Source organism: Saccharomycopsis crataegensis, assembly GCF_037102585.1.
Source record: "Saccharomycopsis crataegensis DNA, jcf7180000000084, whole genome shotgun sequence".
Taxonomy (NCBI): domain Eukaryota; kingdom Fungi; phylum Ascomycota; class Saccharomycetes; order Ascoideales; family Saccharomycopsidaceae; genus Saccharomycopsis; species Saccharomycopsis crataegensis.
In genome coordinates, this window is record NW_027043829.1 from 3,831,208 (window position 1) to 3,851,949 (window position 20,742).

Genomic DNA, 20,742 nt, shown 5'->3' on the forward strand with positions numbered 1-20,742 from the left:
GATAATTCTGCTACTACTTCCTTCGAGTGCTTTCGAGGTTAAACCAAATTCGAAAAGCCAATTCATGTATTTTATTTCATGTTGTTTATAGCCAGACATGTCATGTATAAGCAAGTACGTAATAATAAGTTAACAAAATAAACGACAAAAAGAAAAAGAAATGAAGAAACTGACAATTATATTTCGAAACCTTTTTTTTTTTTTTCAAAAGACGAAAACTTGATCATCAGCCTTAGAAATTGGTTTAGCCTTGGCATAACCCAAACTCACTGCAGATTTCTTGATACTGCTAACCATGAGTGGAGGACCACACATCAACAATCTATTTTCTGGTTCTGGGCCAGCCAACAATTCGCTCAACATGTCTTGGGTGATATAACCTTGACGACCGGACCATTCCTTTGGTGGCTTATCTAACACGTAATGAACCTTGATGTTACTGTGTTCGGCGGCGAGTTGGTCCAATTCCTGCTTGAGTAAGATATCTTCTTCGGTGACATTACCATAAATCAAAGTGACCTTAGTTTTGTCTTCTGGGTTAGCAGCAATAGCTTGGATAATCTGGTACATTGGGGCGATCCCGGTCCCACCAGCCACCATTCCGAAATTGGCGCTAGCGTTTGGTTGGTATTCAAAGAACCCTTTTGGACCTCTGACTTTGATGGAGTCGCCGATGTTCAATTCGGCAACGTACTTGGAGATGTTACCATTAGGATAAGATTTGATCAACAAATCGAAATGGCCCTTTTCGGTATCCAAGGTGGTTGGGGTGTAAGATCTGACAATTTCTTTGCCATTGATCATGGCACCAATGGAGATATGTTGGCCAATAGGCAATCCCAAGGTGTCATTTGGTTTAGGGAGGGCAAAACGATAAATGGCAGAGTTGTGACTGAGGACAGTTTTTTGGATGAGTGGGAAGTCTTGGAATTGATCCTTCTTGAGCACCGCGCGGCCAGAAGACGAGGAAGCAACGATAACGTAAGCGGAAAGCAAAGCAATGATGGTGAGGACACCAGCAGCAACCAACTGGAGATTTTCCATGTTCCTATATCGTTATTTGTTGTTGTTGTTGTTGTTGTTGTTGGAGGAGGAGGAGAAGGAGGAAAGAGGTTCCTTTTAGGCAAGAAAAAGTACAAGAACGGTTGAAACAAAAACACCCATCAAGAAAAATCATCCCCTCCAAGAAAAAAAAAAAAAGTGTTGAGTGGCAGGGGCTCGTGTCCAAAGATTCGATGGCGATCGATCGTATATAACAACAGGCAATGAATGCAATTTACGTCAACTTAAAACAGAATTAATTTAAATTTCTGTGGGAAATTGGAGTGTTTTAGCTTTCTGTGCTCACCACGTCTTTTTTTTTTTTTTTTTTTTTTTAGGGGAAAACCAATTGGAGATTGATTCTACATGCGCATTGATTTGAAAGTTGTCGAAGAAACCAACATATGAAATATATATATGTAAGAGAGTCTATCTCTGCAATGAGAAAAGTAAGAAGATGCCCAGAAAACAAAGTAATTCCTTAAGAGAAAAAACAAAAAAAAAAAAAAATAATAATAAGAAACTTTCAAATAAAGCTGGAATAATGTAAAATCACAAATAAAAAGCTTCGATAAATGTAAAATCAGGGGAAAAGATCGTAAGTTAATGCTTACAATAAGCGGCTCGTACTGTCTTCCGAAGGTCTGGATCCACCACTGTTGATACCAGTCAATCCATTATCCTTTTTCAAATTATTCTCCAACGCGAAATTCTTCTTGATTTTTTTCAATTGCCAGCGTATTGGGAGAATCGGATAATACCCGTGCTTATTCTCGTATTTAATGCAATGGAACACTCCAGAGACCACCAACCAGTAAACAATGTAAGCAGTAACACTTCCATAGGTGGCGCTATTAGTCCAGCCAAAGATCGCGGTGGCAATCATCCAAGGACCATCAGCTTCACCATTACAGCAATTCACATGCCATACCAGGTTGTCGATATCGTACGATCCAGGGCCTGAACCGACTTCTGAAACGTCGAGCCCCCCACATTTATCAATAAATTTTTGCAATTCAAGCTGCCATATCCCTTTGGCCATTAATCCTGCCGCGAGAATATAGAGCAATGCAGTGGAATACACCATGAACCGTTGAGACGACACCGAAGAAGTTCCGCTGTGATACACAAACAACCCAATGGCAGTGCCCACGGCAATTCCCAAAATGATGGAAAGCAAATAAGTCAGGGCTTCTTCGGTGACACCAATACCCCCGATAAACAAGATGGATTCGAGACATTCTCGTAAAGTAGTCACGAACGGTAAAATGAACAAGATATTACGGGAGGCAAATCTCTTCGCACCACGATTCCACATCCAAGCCCTGTGCTTCAATTTATCGATAAATGAGGCTCCAGAATCAGCGTACAAGTACCGCAGCGAAGCTCTGACCATCATATCGTCACTCTGGGATACCGCGCTCAAGATGTGGCCCAATTTGGCGTGCCATTTCCGCTCAAGCTTGTTCAATTGAAGCATTCCAAATCCCATGATGGAAATAATGATAGAGGCAGCAATTGAGAACACCGCCTCCCAATAATGTTCGGATTTTGCCCAAAGATCGATTTTTAAAGCGTAAAACGTTAGGATGAATAAACCACCAATTAAAAGACAGACAACCACCCCGCTGAACGCCCCAAGCCAAACTTGCAATCGTAGCTTACGAAGCATGGCAGCCTCAGCAGTACTGTTTGCTTCATTAAGGGACAAGGCGTCAGCATCTTCGTATTCACCATTGGACGATGATGGGTCTTGAGATGAGCTTGTATTGTTCTTGGTCTTCGAAGCGTTTTGTTCAAGAAACGCGAGAAGAACTGAGACAATAATTACACATTCAAGAGTTTCTCTAAAGAGAATGAAAAAAATGTTTATGGAGAAATACTCTCCTAAGATCATTGTTTATGGTTTGTGTTGTATGATATTAATCCTCAGTTTTATCAGGGGGGAGGACAAGGTTAATTTTTGTTTAGGAAAAAAAAAAAAAAAAAACGGGAGACTGTTAAAAAATTCTGAACCCTTCAATTCGTGATTCCCTCTATCAACTGTTTCCTATGAGTTCAGTTAGCAAAAAATTCTCAGTAATCACAATAAAAAGAAGCAGATAAATTGACAAATATGGGGGGGAACTCCCGCATAGAGCGATTTCATTTAAATAGTTCGAGTATCTGAGAGAGGTGCCGGGTGCTGCACCCTGGGAAAGTGCTTTTCTACCGAATTACCTTCTTTTTATTATTAGACAACAGTCTCATCTCCATTAGATAGATAGATAGATATGTCTTGATACGTGGGTGTTCAATTTGTTTAACATGGTGCTAGATCCCAAAAATACTATTTCAAGAGAGCTGCCCTCTCAAAAAAAAAAAAAAAAGAGCATTATCCCACTCCATGACCCAACAGGTATTACCTTAAGAGCTTGATGTATGATTGATTTATTATCTTGAAGTATGCCCCTGTAATTTTGCTTTTTTTTTTTTTTTCATTTGGCGACCACCATATGAACAATTTTGTATCATGATAACTGATCCAGGTTGTTTTGGAATGAAACAGGGCACAGTATAAATAATCAAAAATCTGCTTTTGTGAAAGATCCCACAAGGGGTAAAGAAGAAGGATAATAATAGTCCTCAAAGACTAGATAGATTTGATTTTGAACTGGTTGGTTGAATCATTAACAAGAAACACAAAGTAAACTCAAACATCCAATATGGAATAATAAATAGTCTATTGTGTTTCAAACATGAATAAGAAAATTGGCAGCTCAGATAAGCATCGCTGAAACATTGATAGCATAACAATCTTGGAAGTATTAGCGGACAACTTTTCTTTTAGACCGTTGATTTCAGAGATCATTTTTCCAATAATGGAAGGTCGTAAAGGATCAAATTTTTTCTCTTTGAAGTCACAAAACGTTACACAAAGCATTTGCTTTGCTATAAAGGCTATGAGTGAATGTTATTCATAGATCTTTCACCGATCCCCTAACTATGAGCTCTGTAGAAGTATATACTCCTAAGGAGAGTAGTGTTTTCGCTCTTCCCATTTTTATCGATGCCTGGAGTATTAATATTTGCATCTGTTGTCTTCATTTTTAGCACTGATTAGAAGATCTATTATCAAGATCAAAAAAGTGGGTTACAGATTGTGAATTAGGGCCACTGACTGTCACACCCATCTTTCTTTTTTTGTCCTGGAATGAAAACTGTAGCGATTTACTAATGGTAATATGTCACAAGATACTACTGCTGCAAGATCTGTCTAGCAATAGAAGAATAATGAAAAATGAAGGATAAATAGAAGAATAATAAAATATATGATGATGAATAAACCGTCAACAGTAACCAGTGCTGTTCCCCCCGGACTTGGCCGTACGCATCGTAGTTTTATCGCCGTTGATGTGTTGTCTTATCGAGGCATTTTTCTTTTTGCTGATGAGAAGCTTCAATAAATGCTGTGAAGTTTACTGAGACCAGGGGGGGAGGGAGTAGCACAATTGAAGAAACACCAAGATACATGATGATACACATTCACTCTGCGGTATGAAGTAATATATGAGTCTCTCTCTCTCTCTCTCTCTCTCTGACGTACGATATGGCATAATTAGAAGAAGAAGAAGAAGGGACGTACCGGGTGGAGTGGGGGGATCTGATGCCATCCATGTTGAGAGAAATAGGCAGCTGCATAACTTTTCGTCCTCCACACAGGCTGGTGGAGACGGAAAAATCACCAGGTGTCCAAATTCTAACTTTCCTTTTTCAGAAGCACGCCGCCGGACCATCGGCGACAGCGAGCGACAGAACCATCAGACGGTGTTGAGGAGGGGGAGGGGGAGGGGATATAGGATATACAAGAATATCACCGGCTGTCATGACAGTTCAAATGAACAATGTTCCTGGTATAATAAATATACACTACTTACTATATCGTAGGATACTTACAATTGTATGGTGGCGGCCAATGTTGAGGGAAATAACCTCAAAGCGATAAATTATTGACAGCTTACTTCGTATCGGGTGACATGCCAATTGTCATGTGACCTTGCATTGTATCTCCCGATCAAATTAGACGTTTTTTTTTTATCGGGGAGGGTGTTTTTTTTTTTGTTGATGATGATGCTACAGCGTTTCTCCTCCCGGATACCGTCACTTGCAACTGATCTTCTTTTTTGTTGAGAAGGTGACCCTCGCTAAACAACAAATATCGACAGCCCACGGAACACAATTTCTTTCTTTCTTTCTTTCTTTCTTTCTTTCTTTCTTCACTACACACACCCCACATCCACGTGATACAGGGTGAATGCAGATCGACAAAGAAGAATTTTTTTCTTTCTTTCTTTCTTTTTTCTTTTTTTTTTTTGGTGGGGTAGACAAGTAAACACCTTAGAAGTGATTACGTAACGCACAAACGGAGTACTCAACAGAGGCATAACATAACCTTCGATGGATGTCTCTGGTTAATGAAATAAGTATGCTAATAAGCACTCTACACTATCGGTAAATATTAAACATATAGGCATCACATCAGCTGTTTCATCGACGATCGGTAGTCGCCCCGCAACATGAACCAAACAAGAGGTTACAGCCATCGCATTTACTAAATGTTATACATTTATTTCTATTGTCATATCGTTACAACAGGAAAAAAAAAATTCTTCCGTGTTTCCACGTCAAAGCGGCCCCTTTCTGACGGGAGCAAACCGGAGCACCAGACACACCCAAAATTGTAGACAAATGGGAATCTATATCCTATAAAATGCCATCTCTCTAATATGTATCTTTCTTTCCAAATAATAATAATAGTAGAAGTAGTAGTAATAATCATAATGATGATATATCAATAACAGCCAAACTAACAACAACTACAGCACAACACAACACAACTAACAGCGATCAATAGGGTCGTTGCCTCGGCGCCGCATACTGCCTTCGGAGTACTCCGGCCACAGGAAAACCTCGGGCATCTACGGGTGAATTTTTTTTTTTTTTTTTTTTCCAACCGTCGACTACTCGCACTACTCATCTCTCTCTCTCTGCTCCCCTCAGTAGTGGGTGGGTGAGAAGTATATAATCCTCCATGATTCCTCACACAATATATACAATACGTAAAGAGTAGTCTTTTCTTTTTCTATTTTTTTTTTTTGTCAATTTTATTATTATATCTCTCACTTCCTCTTGATTCCCCAAATCACACCAAAATATAACATAATAATAATCAAAATACACAAGATGACTTATAGTGAAAGTGCCTACAAACCACAGCAACCAAAACAGACAAGATTGTCTGCGCAAGGCCCTATCGAATGTTGCTTGACCGGTTTCCAATTGTTGAACTCTCCTCTTTTCAATAAAGGGTCTGCTTTTACAAAACAAGAAAGATTGGCCTTTGGTCTTGAAGGCTTGCTCCCCCCACAAATCAACAACCTTGACGAACAAGTTGAAAGAGCTTACAAGCAACTATCTTTCCTCAAGACCCCTCTTGCCAAGAATGACTTTTGTACCAGTATGAGACAACAGAATAAAGTTTTGTTTTACGAATTGGTACGCCGTCATGTCAGAGAATTGTTGCCAATTATTTACACTCCAACCGAAGGTGATGCCATTGCTGCCTACAGTCACCGTTTTAGAAGACCAGAAGGTTGTTTCTTGGATATCACCGACCCTCAGTCTGTCGAAAAAAGATTGGCTGCCTTTGGTCAAGATAAGGATGTTGATTATATTGTCGTTTCCGATGGTGAAGGTATTCTTGGGATTGGTGACCAAGGTGCCGGTGGGGTCCGTATCGCCATTTCCAAATTGGCGTTGATGACCCTTTGTGGTGGTATTCACCCAGGCCGTGGTATTCCAATTTGTCTAGATGTCGGTACTAACAACCAAGAATTGGCCAATGATGAACTCTACATGGGTAACCGTTTCCCAAGAGTCACTGGGGAAGCTTACTATGAATTTGCCGATGTTTTCATGCAATCAGTCAAGAAGCTTTTCCCTAATGCCATTGTGCATTTTGAAGATTTCGGGGTTGGTAACGCCAGAAACTTGTTGAAACGTTATCGTAAAGAGCTCCCATGCTTCAACGATGACATCCAAGGGACTGGTGCCGTGGTCATGGCCTCGATTATTGCTGCTTTGAACTTTACCAAGCGTGAATTGCTCGACTCTAAGATTGTCATTTTTGGCTCGGGTTCTGCTGGTCTTGGGATTGCTGACCAAATTGTCTCCCATATGCACACTCATGGTGCCACCGAAGAACAAGCCAGATCAAAGATCCACTGTATTGATCGTCATGGTCTTATTATTGATTCCATGGACTCGACTTTGGCCAGTGAAGATCAACTCATTTATGCCGACCGTGCCAGTGATTGGGAAGGGGTTGACACCAAATCACTTTTGCAAGTGGTTTCTAAAGTCAAGCCAACGATTCTTATTGGCTGTTCTACTAGACCAGGATCATTTACCGAAGAAGTTGTCAAGGAGATGTACGCTCACAACCCACAACCAATTATTTTCCCATTGTCTAACCCAACCAGACTTCACGAAGCCACTCCAAAGGATCTTATGGAATGGACCGACAACAATGCCTTGGTGGCCACTGGGTCTCCATTCAAGCCGGTCAATGGGTACGTTTCATCCGAAAACAACAATTGTTTCTCATTCCCAGGTATTGGTCTCGGTGCGGTGTTGAGTAGAGCTAGTGAAATTAGTGAAAAGATGATTAGTGCTGCTGTTGATGAATTGGCCAAACTTTCTCCAAAGAAGGTCGACCCTAAGGCTGGTCTTTTGCCGCCAGTGGAACAAATTGTCGAATGTTCTTCTAGAATTGCCACTGCCGTGATGTTGCAAGCTGTGAATGAAGGATTGGCCAGAGTTGAAAATGATGGAAAGGTCAAGGTTCCAAGAGATTATGACGCCGCTCATGAATGGGTGAAATCTCAAATGTGGAGACCAAAGTACAGAGACTTGATTAGAGTTGAACATTCTCCAGAAATCCACACCCACCAACATTAAGCAGGTGGCTGCTTGTTTTTCTTTTTCTTTTTTGTTTCATTTGCTATCTTTCGCATCATTTTAAGATTGTTTTTGCATTGGTTTTTTTATCATTATCATTATATTTTGGCGTTGGTTGTTGCCTCTAATCTACAATAGGAAAAAAAAACAAAAAAAAAACATGGTTTTTTCCCCACTATGATATACTTTTCTCATATACTCGCATTATTGAGTCATATATACAAAGTTATAATAAGTAATTAATATTCCGTATAATTTTTTATAATGATTTTGTGAAGTTTTGTAGTGTATGTGAAGATTTTTGGGGGAGAGGGGAATTTAAAGATGGATGATCTTGTATAATTGAAACATCATAATATTATTATTATTATTATTATTATTATTATTATTATTATTATTATTATTATTATTATTATTATTATTATTATTATTATTATTATTATTATTATTATTATTATTATTATTATTATTATTATTATTAGGTCCTCCCCAAGGATCCAGTGAAAATGGGTGGGTTCATACATACCATTCCTTAGTTTTTCTCTACAAAGATTGGAACATAACCGATAGAATATATTCATAATAATAAGAATGTTCAGCAAAGAAAAGCGAATATAGAAGAATGTTGGAAATACAACAACCGATAGAATGGGTATAAAGAAATGATATAAACCAGAAAAGCAAACAAGCAAACAAGCAAAATAAATAAATAAATAAATAAATAAATAAATAAATAAATAAATAAATAAGTAAATAAATGAATAAATAAATAAATAAGCCACCAAAAAATAAAAAGTAATGGAAAGAATTAAAATGAAAAATGATAAACAAAAAAAAAAAACAATTGAAAAAACTAAAAACTTTTTTTTCTTAATCTAAATTATATTTATTTAGTAAATATCAATAGATCAAAATATAATCGAATAACGCGGAAAAGAATCTTGATGCCATACTTCCCACACCACCACCAGCATTATTGTTGTGATCGGCAATAGTAACGCCACATAAATCAATGTTACGATCTTTCAACCAGGTGAGATCTTGAGAGTGCCATGAACTATCGGTTAAATTCAACCTCCAAAGATTGGGTAATTTCCGCAACGACTGTAAATTGATCAACTGGCACCCCCCGGAAAGATCGATATTACGAAGTTTCTTCAAGTTGGCGAACCGTGCCACGTCCAATTGACCCTGGTTTTTCAGCAAATCAAGGGTTTGAAGATTGAGCAAATTCTGTAGGTTCTCGACGATAGTGAATCTATTGTTGGATAATTCGAGCTTGACCAAATTGGTCAACGAGTGCAAATTGTCGATTTTCCCAATCAGGGTGTAAGATAATGATAAATGGGTGAGGTTGGTCAAAGTTTCCAAGTTCTCGATGGATTTGATATGATGGTTATGGTTCAAGTTTAAATGCTTGAGGTTGGTGAGGGTCGATAACCCCTCGATGGTCTTGATGTAGCAATGCAGAAGGTCCAAGGTTTCCAAGTTGGTCAAAGTCTCAAGATTCTGGATCTTGTAGATCTTATTGAAGGATAAATCTAACACCTTGAGCTGTTGCAAATTATCCAAATGTTGTAATTGTAAAATATGGTTTTTCGACAATTGCAACACTTGTAAATCTTGGTGGTATTGGAAATTCTTGAGGTCATTAATTTTGTTGTCGTTCAAGCAGAGGTTGTGCAAGTTGGAATTTTCCAACATACAAAATGCGCTGATTTTGTTACCGGTCAAATCCAACGAGTGTAGATTCTTCAAGTGTTTTAAAGGGGTCAGCAATTCGTCCATGCTATGATACGAACACCTGGTCAAGTTCAATTGATCGATATTTTTCAGACCACTAATGACTTTCGACAAGCTAGAGTCGCTGATTTTTTTATGGTTGCCATCAAACGAGAAAATCCGCAACTTATCCAAATTCCAAGTCCCCACGATTTCAAACATCATCATTGAGTCGGAATCCCACTGGGAGATCTTTATCTTTTGTAGGCTTTGGAAATTTTCATGGTTCAACTGCTGACAATTCAATTTTTTCATGGAGTTGATGCCGAGCTCCCTGAGTTTGGGAGACGATTTCCAAGTGGTACCGTCAAGGGTTTTCAAACAAATGGTGGTGGACAAAGTTTGCAATTCAGGGGCTTTGATGGGTTCTGACATTTGGTTACCAGACTTGGTTTGCAAGTATTTCAAACGGGAAAGATTATAATTCTGTAAATTGGAAGGGTTATGGTGCTCAACAAGGGAGATTATTGGGGTGGCGATCGGGGGTAGTTGGTAATAAGTGACAAGGCTCTGTAGTTGGGGTAAAGTGTTGATGAACTCGGCGATTTTCAGCTTGAAAAACTCGGGCATATCGCCACGATAATGGTTGGGAATGGTGATGTTTTTCACGTTATGTTTGTACCGCGATAGTTTTTCGAAGCTGAGGGTGTCGACATTTATCAAGATGGAAGAGGGGGAATTTTTGGAATCGATCAATCGGATTTCCAAGTCATTGTCGTCACCGATGGTGGATTGGTAGTAGTGGCCGTGGAAGCATTCCCAGCTACATAGTTGGACTTCTTTGAAAAGATGGAGTTCGATACATTTCTTGATTTCATGATGGGGGATGGTTTGATGGATCTTCAACAATTGTCGGGTATCTTGGACGTAACCAAAGATTTGGCAAAGGATTTCTGAAGGGAGCTGACCAAGTGACATTTAACGAGAGAGAGAGATATAGGGTGGGCGAAGGGAGTGTATATCGAGGTGATAAAGGTTAGAAAATATTGGGTATACCACCCATATATATGTGATATATATATATATGTTTATATATTAAGTGATACCAGATGAAATAGGTTGACTCCTTGTGGCACCCAATAATTACGGTGATATTATAAAAATAACCTTAAAAATGGCGGTGCAGCGATGATCTTCCTGGAAAAAAAAAAAAGAGAACAAAAAAAAAAAATTGGTGCGAATTCTCGAGAATGGAAGCGACCGTGCTGGTGGTGCAGGTGCACTCACTTCACTCCTCAGTGACTATTATTATTATTATTATTATTGTTATTATTTATTTATTTATTTATTTATTTATTGTTGATATCTGGTGGTATATATGGTTATTGTATATCACTCTACGTGGAGAATAATATAATAATAATAATATACAAGCGAGTGCCACACACACCAGATTAAAAAAGAAGGAGGAGGAGGAGGAGGAGGAGGAGGAAGAAAAGAAAATTAAAAGTGAAAATAATCCCAGAAGATTTCTCAGATCTTGATTGAATACACACCTCAACCCACAGAAACTTAATATGTGGAAAGAGGCAAAATTTAATACTCTTCCACAACATCAATGAGATCCGGCAATCACTGAAGAATAGCAGTGTATATGTACATTGACATCTATTATATCTCAACTTACCACACCACCACCCACCAGTTCCCCCTTTGTGTTTTGCTTTTTTTTCTGTGTGGCAAAACATAGCTACTTTAAGGGGGGGGGTCGCGTTCCGATGTCCACCAATTGGTCAATTAATTGGTCAACCAAGCAAGCAAACAAACAAAAAACAAATAAGAAATAACAGTATCATCGTATCAGAAATTTGGTTTGGTTGATCCTTGCAATCAAAGTTTAGAATTTTAAAATACCGCCATTCTACAAGGATGGCTGTTAAATTACACTCTTATTATTATTATTATTATTATTATTATTATTAATATTACCATCATGATTCGCTTCCCCTCCCCCCCCCCCCTTCCTTACTTAATCATCGTGTATCTTCTACAATTATCTTTTTTTTTTTTTGATAGATGATGATAATACTGATAAGCCATTTATTTCCAGTGCGCGTGCGATAAAGATTTTTGTTTTTTGGCTCCATCACATTAAGCCGTGCTCCCCCTTGATTTATCCGTGCCGTCCGTCATTTAACCGTGTGCACCCAATCCCAATTTAACTGCGTCCATTACCTGACTAGAATGAGACCTCTAACATCTAATAACTAATAACTAAGTCTTAGTCTTAGCTATATACCAAGCCACAATCATTAGATTAGTATATTTCCTCATATCTCTTGATTGCTGTAATCATTATTATTATTATTATTATTATTATTATTATTATTATTTATTATTATTATTATTTGCCATCGTTGCATTTAAGGGTATCTATCCCCCTCCCCTATTATTGTATTGCCAAGCATCCACCAACAACATACATATGGAGCCCAGTAAAGTTCCCTTTTCACTCATTTTGCTGTTATTGTAAAATATTGAAACAGTTCTACGCTTCATTCATTGGATGTTGATATCCTGTTCACAAGCCCATCCCATCATAGCCAATGTTAATGATACAGGGTCTAACATATTAACGATGATGATCTAATCTCTAAAACCAGAAAATAATCTAATTACAATAGAACTAAATAATAATAAAAACAATAAAATTAACAAGGTAAAAGAAAAAGAAAAAGAAAAAAAATATAATAATCACTCTATCTATCTATCCATGCATCTATCTATATATCTCTCCCTCACACACACACACACACACACACACACACACACACTCTCTCTCTCTCTCTCTCTCTCTCTATCTATATATATCTCTTCTCATTTGCGAAAAACCAACTTTTTCAAAAATCTGACAATATAATCTTCATCATAATTGTTCACCACCACTTCGCCTTTCTTTTCTTCTTCGATGGCCTTTTCTGGATCCACCAATTCCAAAGATTGAACATTATCCAATTTATGATCTCTCAAGAAAAGCGTTGTCGCCAACAATGGAACACATAACACCAACCCAACAATACACAACAACCTCTGGGTTTCGGCGTAAGCCTGAACCACCGCGATTCTCGCAGAAGATCCCCATGGATAAGTGACTATAAAGCTAAATGGGTCCAGGTAAGCACTATCCGCCAACTCTTGGGTGAGCCCAAGCTTAAGGAACTCCTTATTAAGGTAGCCAGGCATCTTATTAGTCCAAATGGCTCCAGAAACACTAGCCCCGATCGCCATCCCGATATTATAGAACGACAAGTATAAACAAAGTACGGTGGCCATATGTTCGTGCGACGTCACCGAAGAAATCGACACCTGGGTAGAATAGGTAAAGAAACCGGCCCCGAACCCCATCAAGCACAACCCACCAATGACCCCATCGAGGAACTTTTGGGATTCGGTGGTCCCGTCATTATCCCCACGGAAGTGTAATAAGATCCCGAGGGCCACAAGCCACATCACCACCCCAAAAACAATAAACCCTTTAACTCTTCTAACTTTAACCACCAACAACCCCACGAGTGGACCGGTGATCACGGAAACAAAAGAGTACAACGAAACGATTCTGGTGGCCGCTTTCACCGAAGCGTTCATCCCGACAATCAACACCGTGTACATGTAATCGTTAGGCATGTACCAAATCAAATCAATGAAGATGGCAATGATCAATGCTGACCAGACCCCACGGTCTTTCAAGAGTGGGAATGGGATGATTGGGGTTTTAGCAAATTCGCCTTCCCAAACAATAAATACCGGAATAAGGACAAACCCAATGACCAATGGGGCAATCGTCGATGCTTTCTTCCAATTGTCATGGATCCCACCCGCCAAAGTGAACGGCACCAAAATGAACCCTAACACACAAATAATAAGCAAAATCCCCACGATGTCCAAATCCCAAAAGTACTTGACCGCCACGTTATCGGTGAAGGAGTTCCACTTATGAGTTTTCTCGTTTTCCAATGACTCTTCTTCGGTGATTGCTTGCCATTCTTCGGTGGACCTGGCCTTGATGTGCATATGGATAAAGCACAATACCAAAGGAATACAAGAGCATGGGAAGATAATCGCAAAGATCCAAACCGAATAACTCCATCCATGATGGGCATACAAACTCGAAGTCATATCCCCACTGACCCAAGTGTTGATAATAAATGGCAACGCCGGGATAAACGACGCTGTCAATCTCCAATTCAAGTTTGAGAAATCCGCAAGAATGATCTGGATAATGGCAATCACCCCGGTGTAACCGATTTGGTACATCACCGCCCCACCAGCAAACTTGTTGACGTTGGTCGCTTGAGATTGGATGATGGTACCAATCACGTAAAACACAATGGCAAGCAAGAATAATTCCAAACGTCCGAACCTATCGGATAATCTGGCATAAGTTGGTTGGGCTGCTGCCGCCACCACCCCACGAATGACATTAACCGTCGACATCAAAGAGTGCTCAGCGTAACTAGCGGTGGCTAATGGTTGGGCAAGGCTTCTGAAAGTGGCATCGATGGAATATGTGTACGCGACAAAGAAAATTGAAATGAAGAGTAATATTCTGAGCTTCCAATCACCATATTGGGCCGACAACACTTCGACTTTTCTAATCCCAATAGATTTGGTCGGAGTGTGTGGTTGTTGGTGCTCCGCACCTACGGATTTATTGTCACTTTCACTCATGCTTGATTGGCAAAAAGTACACAATTCGAGACTTAAATTATTGAGAGAGCTTCTTTTTTTTTTTTTTTTTTTTAATTAATTGGGGTTTAAAGGGAGAGAGTAACCAAGTATTTTATAATGTGGCTGAAACGGTTGGGGTGTATTTTATGAATACGAAATGTGCAAAGAAAAGAAAATCTCTTCAAGCTTTGCTGACATGCAAAAACATAAAAGAAAAAAAAAAAAAAGAATAGAACGAATTTTAAACTTTTCTTTGCCTTTTCCTTTTCACTTGGTAGAGGCAATATTCAGTAATTTTTTTTTTTGTCGTTCTCTATTTTCCGTAAATGGTTATTCTTGTGTGTCATGTAATAATAGTAATACTAAACGTTTCCAGTTGTTGTTATTTATTTCACACCCTGTATACATACATCTACAGCATGCATGCTTTTTTATCTAAAATATCAGTGGGGAGTGGGGAGTGGGGAGGGCTTTTGCACAATTCAACTGCCTGTAATTAGAGGTAAACGAGATTGATAGTGGTGAATGTTTAATAATCATTTGCAATGAAACTGTTTCATTGTGTTAGTATTGACTATTAACCCACTTTTTTTTTAACTGGAATAGTCACAAGAGAAAAAAATTTTTTTTTTTCCTTCTCATTACCAGTATTGGCAAAGAGGTGAAATTTATCAACAAAACAAAAAGAAATGAGAAATCTTTGACGAAAAGCCAGAAGAGAGGCAACATTACATGAATTTAAAAAAAAAAATAAAAAAAAATAAAAGAGATCTAACGGTGAAGATCGTATACAAACAAAACATTGGAGATTTAAAAGATCTTCAACACTCGCCTTAAGTCCAATCAATATACAGACAGCTATTGAAAAATTGAGGTTAGTACTTTACAGCATTTATCATAGCATAAGCATAGCACCATTTAAATGCATAATAAGTTCTTGGATACACAGGCTTCACTACTTTCTTTTTGTCCAAGGGTGCATTTTAGAAGATCTTGCAGAAGTTATTGAGGCTTTAGTCTAAAGTGCAACTAAACTTTAATGTTCGAGAAGCGAAATCTCTACCAAAGTAGAAAGAGAACAAAAAAAGAAATGAGGTTTATCTAAAGTGATCTCAATAATGCATGTCATGAATTATTACCGTCGTCGGTAGAAATTCCGTTACTAGAAAACAACGTAAAAGTCACAGAAGAGCTTATTATTATTATTATTTTTAGGAATTCATAAAAATTTTCTTTGTTGTCCGGGTAACATAGCCGACCAACTTTTTGCACTATATAAAGGGCCTGTGATCCTCTAATTTAATTAGAGCCTTCATTTGAATTTTTTTTCCTTTCTTTGTCGACGTACTTCAGTAAGTAGCCTCCCATATGGTTTTTCACTATTGTTTTCAATAGTATTATTACCATTTTTTTTCCCCTTCTCCAAAATGTTGCTAAAGTGCTTGGATTCAGGAAACTAACGCCTTCAAAAGTAGGATCATTTCTATAGGTAACGTCTCTCTTTGACTCTTCAAAAGAGCCACTGAATCCAACTTGGTTGATGAGGCAATAACCCTCATGCTCTAGAATGAGGTTTGAAAATAGCTTGCTCTGTGATCCTAGTTGATCCAGTCATCTACATTTCTTACTATTCTTTTGTTCGACGGTTTATTATATGAACTTTAGAAAGGAGCGATGATTTCGACCCTGCTGAACATACTTCTTTGAAGGAGTTCTCCTAGGGTGGGCGTGAGTGGCAGTCTGACAAGTTATAAATTAATAAATATTTTTTTTTTTTTTCATTCTTGAAATTCTCGTTTAATGTAAGTCCGTAACTATTGTTTATATATATGTCTTGAGTCCTTTGGTTGTAATACTTCAAGAAACACATTTCAACGGTGGCCACCATATCAAGTGTGCCTGCCTTACTATATATATTTGAAGGTAAATATTGTGATTTCCGCCGAATTGAGTATAGCCAAATATCACACAGCTTGTTGGGTGATTATTCTAGGAAAACAAGAAAACGAGGGTAGCTTTTCAATTTCTCTCAATTACCATGTCCATAAATAGATTGCATGCATTCATATATATATAAATAGGGAGTTTGCTTTTTCAAAAATAAAAATACTAAATAAAACTACTGATTTTTTTTGCATGGCTCAAAACCACATTACTAAGCTTTTGTATTTGCTTACAAATAAAATGTTGCATAGTCCGTATCTTTTGAAAACAAAACTGCAAATTGCAGTTTTGTTTTCCAAAAATCATAAAAACTACTGAAGCAGTCACATGGTCTAAAAGTCACGCTTACCCTCGGCAAACGTGACAACCCACACCCGAAATGTTCAAAAATAATTTCTAAAGTTGAATGATTAATGTAAATTGCTGCGATGACAGGCATAGCTTTTTTGCATTGTGCAATCCTAATTTGCATGAGCCTTGCTCTCAATCTTCTCTCATTGTTTGCCATTTTTGATAAATATGATAATGATAGTGTCAATACCTAGAACCAAATGGATATCAAACGCGTCGAGAAGTCAAAAAAGAAAAAAACTACGCGTCCCACCGGAATGTCAACTTTTTCAACTGTTACCCGACCAATTGAAACCCAAAAATATTTTACACGAAAATACTGGAATGGTCGTGTAGTGCTATGCCCTTTCATGTACTGCGATGCATGTGCCAGGTGCCAAAATCGTTTTATTTTAGTATTTTTATTTTTGAAAAAGCAAACTCCCTAATAAATAATTACAAAAGATCAAAAATTATTAATATGAAAATTCATTGGAAAAGCGGTCAATAATAAAACGACGTGGACCACAAATAAAAATCAAATACCAAAAGCAAAGAAGTAAAGACAATAAAATTAAAAAAAAAAAAAAAAAAATTATAACGTAAATAAGAAGAATATCAGAATTCCATCATCATCATCATCATCATTATCATCACAAGATATCATCGTCAGCTTCAACGATAGAACTCTTGATCTTCAATAAGATAGTGGTCTTCCATTTATCCAACTTACTGAATTGATCAAACTCGTACAACTTATCAGCAAACACTTGGCCATCTCTGTCACTAATTGCTTCGAACAAATCATTCAATAAAATGCATTCTCTAGTTTGTTGGAAACTACCGTCCCAATCAATAAACTTATCCAAAGTTTTCTTAGCAGCCACCATATCATCGGCGGCCAAGTAACATAAAATGGATTTGAAGAAATAGTCCTTGAGCGACCATTTGGAAAGATTATTATTGAGAGATTTCTTGGCCACGCTTTCGTAAAGCGCTGCTGCCTGGATATAGTTCCCTGCTAATGCCCCCAAATCAGCGGCCTTAACGTAGGCCTTGTTGGCCAATGCTTGGGCTTGGTCCGAAGAATACCAATCGCCTGCTTGTTCGTAATGTTGGGTGGCCTCGCTCAAATCATTGAGACTGTCTTCGTAAATTGCCGCGAGGTCCATCTTGAAATTGGCGGCTCTACGGAATTGCCCTCTGGTGGTGAAAATCTTGATGGCTTCCTTGAGCACTCTGGCAGCATCTTGCGGGGAATCCTCACGATAACTCTTGAAAGCATCGATGAGGGTACTGCCTGATTCATCTATCGATTCCGCCTTCTTTTGGGCTTCCGAAGCTTTTTCAAACAAGTTCCCGGCCTTCACGTATTGTTTTTGGATTCTGTACAAGTTAGCAGCTTGGATATAAAGATCAGCCGCCTCTTCGAACCGGTAAAGACTCAGACCACCAAAGAATTTGGCAAACCCGCCAACTGGTGCACATTTTTTATCGGCCTAGTTATTATTATCATGTGGTTAATAAGATTGTTCTTTTGGTCATAGAAAGGAATATATATATGTATATATATATCTTTTTTCCTTTTCCTTTTTTTTTTTTTTCACTTACTTGGGCAATCAATTCTTCTGGACTAGACATTTTTCAACTACTACTTGTGGTTAGTTGTACTTAATCATTATCAATAGGTGGTGGGTGAGTTTTTTATTTTTTTTTTTTTTTTTTTTTTTTTTTTTTTTTTTTTTTTTTCTATTTTTTCTACGTGTCTCGTGACACGTCATCTATTACATAATCCCAAATCCAAAAGATCTTACAATAATAGACGTTTTGTAGTATCCATTTTTTATGAGCTATTTGAGAAAAATATCTTATATATATATATATATATATGATAAGAATCCTCATTACATTGATAAACAATAATTTGAAATTTGAAATTTGAAAACAAATAAACACAAAAAGTATCATAATCGTACACCGAATCAAATAACAGAATAAAACGTCGATAAGACCATCATCATCAATAAGAATGATGGAAAATGAGGAGGGGAAGTGATAAAGAGATAGAGAGAGAGAGAAAAAAAAAAAAAAAAAAAGAAAAAGAAAGAGAAGAAAGATGATGACCCTGTAGGCTAATATAATTCAAAAAAAAAATTCAAATCATGATGATTAGTCTAGTCTCAACCGGAGAAGGATTTCCAGTTATGTGGACGTCTCAAGTTGTTGATGGCGTGGAATTTGTTGGTACAAGAGTAATCCTTCCAAGTGAAATCTTCTTGAGTGTTACAGACACACTTGTTGGTAAGTCTAGTTTGTGGATCAACAGGACAGTTATGGAATGGAACATGGTAGTAACCAACGTCACCAAAGAAGTGGAGTTCGTCTCTTGGCAAAAACAAAGCGGCAGCAATGGAATGAACTGGAGCATCACCCCAACGTTCGTAAAAGAACCCACCGGCTTTATCCAAGTATTCAAAGTAGGCACTATAAGCCTCGCCTCTCCAGAATTCGAGCGACCCAATTTCGAAATTGGACCAGAAATGACACAAGTTGTAAGATTCTCCACCATCGTCGGAAACGAAATCCAACATGTTGTTTTCTGGCAAGTATTGTGGGTTGGCCTTGATGAATTCCTTGGTGGTCTTCCACAAAGTTGGGATGGTTTCGATATATTCTGGCAAAGAAATGGTCCAACCATAAGACTTCTTGTTGTCCTTCATAAATCTGAAAATATCGTAATCAATATCACAGTAAATCTTCACATCTGGTTCGACTCTCCAGTAGTATTCGTAATCCATCATCAATGGATGTCTGTAGAAGAACCCGGATTCGTAACGACACATATGTCTATAAGGAATAGAGTCACCATAAATAATTCTTCTGTCGTGCATGTCTTTACGGACAGCAGCGGCCTTATCTTGGTCAATCCATTCTGGGAATCCCCATTGTGACTTATCAATCTTCCCGTATTTGGTGGTACCGGAAACAAGAGAGCTAGTGACGGCTTTGAATTCGTCGGTGAATTCTTCATCGTTCAAGAAGACCCAATCGTAGTGGAACTTGTTGTTGAAACGATCTTCAATGTGTCTAATGGAGCCAATAAGACTGTTCAAATCACGGTTTCTGGCAAGGGTGACAAAAGTAGCACTGATTCTTTGACTTTCGTCGACCTTATCGGTGTAGTAATATCTCTTGTAACCGTCTTCACCAACAGAGGCCTTAAGACCACCATCGGCAGCAGCGGCAGGGGATTTGTAGGCGGCCGCCTTGTCGGCCTTGGAAGAGGAAGAATCACTGGATGGTGATTTTTGGGAGTCGGCAACAACAGCAGCGGCAGCTTTGCCCCCGCCAACGACGGTAGTTTCTGATTTGGTGTCATTATTGATCACTGGGACGTAATCAGAAGTCGAGCCTTTGGATAAGATGAACCCACAAAGAAGAAGTGCTGCCACAAAGGCAGCGAGTCTGACCAATCTAGCGTTTGATCTGGCCATTTTCTAATGATGTGAAGAGGGAATTGATATAAACTCAACAAGAGAGTAATGGGGATGAAAAATAAAAGTCCAAGAAGAAAAAAAAAGAAAAAAGAAAAAAGAAAACTTGTATGAAAAATGCACTAAAGACAGATTAATTAAGAATGATGGGGGCTTCAACAGGGGGAAGGAAAAAAAAAAAATATTGAGAGAGAGAGAGAGGGAACAGGGAAGTACAGGATGGGATGGAGGAATGTGATGATCTAATTGGTTACTACTCCTGTTGGTTTTGTACGGAGAATGAGAATAGGCTGTTGTTGGTTGCTACAATATTGTGCTGTAATAATATATATAATAATGTACCACGGTACAGTACAGTACATGTTGGTTAATTAAGCAATTGTGGACAGCTGTCCCACTCACTCGCTCACTCGCTCACTCACTCACTCACGCGGGGGGTGTGATCTCAGTTTTTCCTGGTCCCCTCCCCCTCCCCCTCCGGCAC

At 38.4% G+C, this 20,742-nt stretch overlaps 8 protein-coding genes across 8 annotated transcripts; 1 reads left to right on the top strand and 7 right to left on the bottom strand. All coding sequences in view use genetic code 12, as the record gives it.

The window, feature by feature from the left end:
• Window positions 1-204: 204 nt before the first annotated feature.
• Window positions 205-1,044, bottom strand: CBR1 (cytochrome-b5 reductase; the record flags this gene model as incomplete). The annotated part of the gene is made up of 1 exon (XM_064998214.1): window positions 205-1,044. The coding sequence occupies one exon, from the start codon at window positions 1,042-1,044 to the stop codon at window positions 205-207; it is 840 nt and encodes a 279-aa protein (XP_064854286.1).
• Window positions 1,045-1,651: 607 nt separating this feature from the next.
• On the bottom strand, window positions 1,652-2,938 carry FTH1 (Fth1p; the record flags this gene model as incomplete). Its single annotated transcript, XM_064998215.1, has 1 exon — window positions 1,652-2,938. The coding sequence occupies one exon, from the start codon at window positions 2,936-2,938 to the stop codon at window positions 1,652-1,654; it is 1,287 nt and encodes a 428-aa protein (XP_064854287.1).
• An 825-nt stretch (window positions 2,939-3,763) lies between these two features.
• Window positions 3,764-4,128, bottom strand: DASC09_046170 (uncharacterized protein; the record flags this gene model as incomplete). Its single annotated transcript, XM_064998216.1, has 2 exons — window positions 3,764-3,972; window positions 4,050-4,128. 2 exons carry the CDS (start codon window positions 4,126-4,128, stop codon window positions 3,764-3,766), a joined length of 288 nt encoding a protein of 95 aa, XP_064854288.1.
• A 2,136-nt stretch (window positions 4,129-6,264) lies between these two features.
• On the top strand, window positions 6,265-8,040 carry MAE1 (malate dehydrogenase (oxaloacetate-decarboxylating); the record flags this gene model as incomplete). The annotated part of the gene is made up of 1 exon (XM_064998217.1): window positions 6,265-8,040. The coding sequence occupies one exon, from the start codon at window positions 6,265-6,267 to the stop codon at window positions 8,038-8,040; it is 1,776 nt and encodes a 591-aa protein (XP_064854289.1).
• Window positions 8,041-8,940: 900 nt separating this feature from the next.
• Window positions 8,941-10,740, bottom strand: DASC09_046190 (leucine-rich repeat domain-containing protein; the record flags this gene model as incomplete). Its single annotated transcript, XM_064998218.1, has 1 exon — window positions 8,941-10,740. One exon carries the CDS (start codon window positions 10,738-10,740, stop codon window positions 8,941-8,943), a length of 1,800 nt encoding a protein of 599 aa, XP_064854290.1.
• A 1,899-nt stretch (window positions 10,741-12,639) lies between these two features.
• DASC09_046200 (siderophore transporter) lies at window positions 12,640-14,490 on the bottom strand (the record flags this gene model as incomplete). Its single annotated transcript, XM_064998219.1, has 1 exon — window positions 12,640-14,490. One exon carries the CDS (start codon window positions 14,488-14,490, stop codon window positions 12,640-12,642), a length of 1,851 nt encoding a protein of 616 aa, XP_064854291.1.
• A 2,927-nt stretch (window positions 14,491-17,417) lies between these two features.
• SEC17 (alpha-soluble NSF attachment protein SEC17) lies at window positions 17,418-18,405 on the bottom strand (the record flags this gene model as incomplete). Its single annotated transcript, XM_064998220.1, has 2 exons — window positions 17,418-18,263; window positions 18,376-18,405. 2 exons carry the CDS (start codon window positions 18,403-18,405, stop codon window positions 17,418-17,420), a joined length of 876 nt encoding a protein of 291 aa, XP_064854292.1.
• A 539-nt stretch (window positions 18,406-18,944) lies between these two features.
• Window positions 18,945-20,258, bottom strand: DASC09_046220 (glycosyltransferase family 15 protein; the record flags this gene model as incomplete). Its single annotated transcript, XM_064998221.1, has 1 exon — window positions 18,945-20,258. One exon carries the CDS (start codon window positions 20,256-20,258, stop codon window positions 18,945-18,947), a length of 1,314 nt encoding a protein of 437 aa, XP_064854293.1.
• Between the last annotated feature and the right edge of the window lie 484 nt (window positions 20,259-20,742).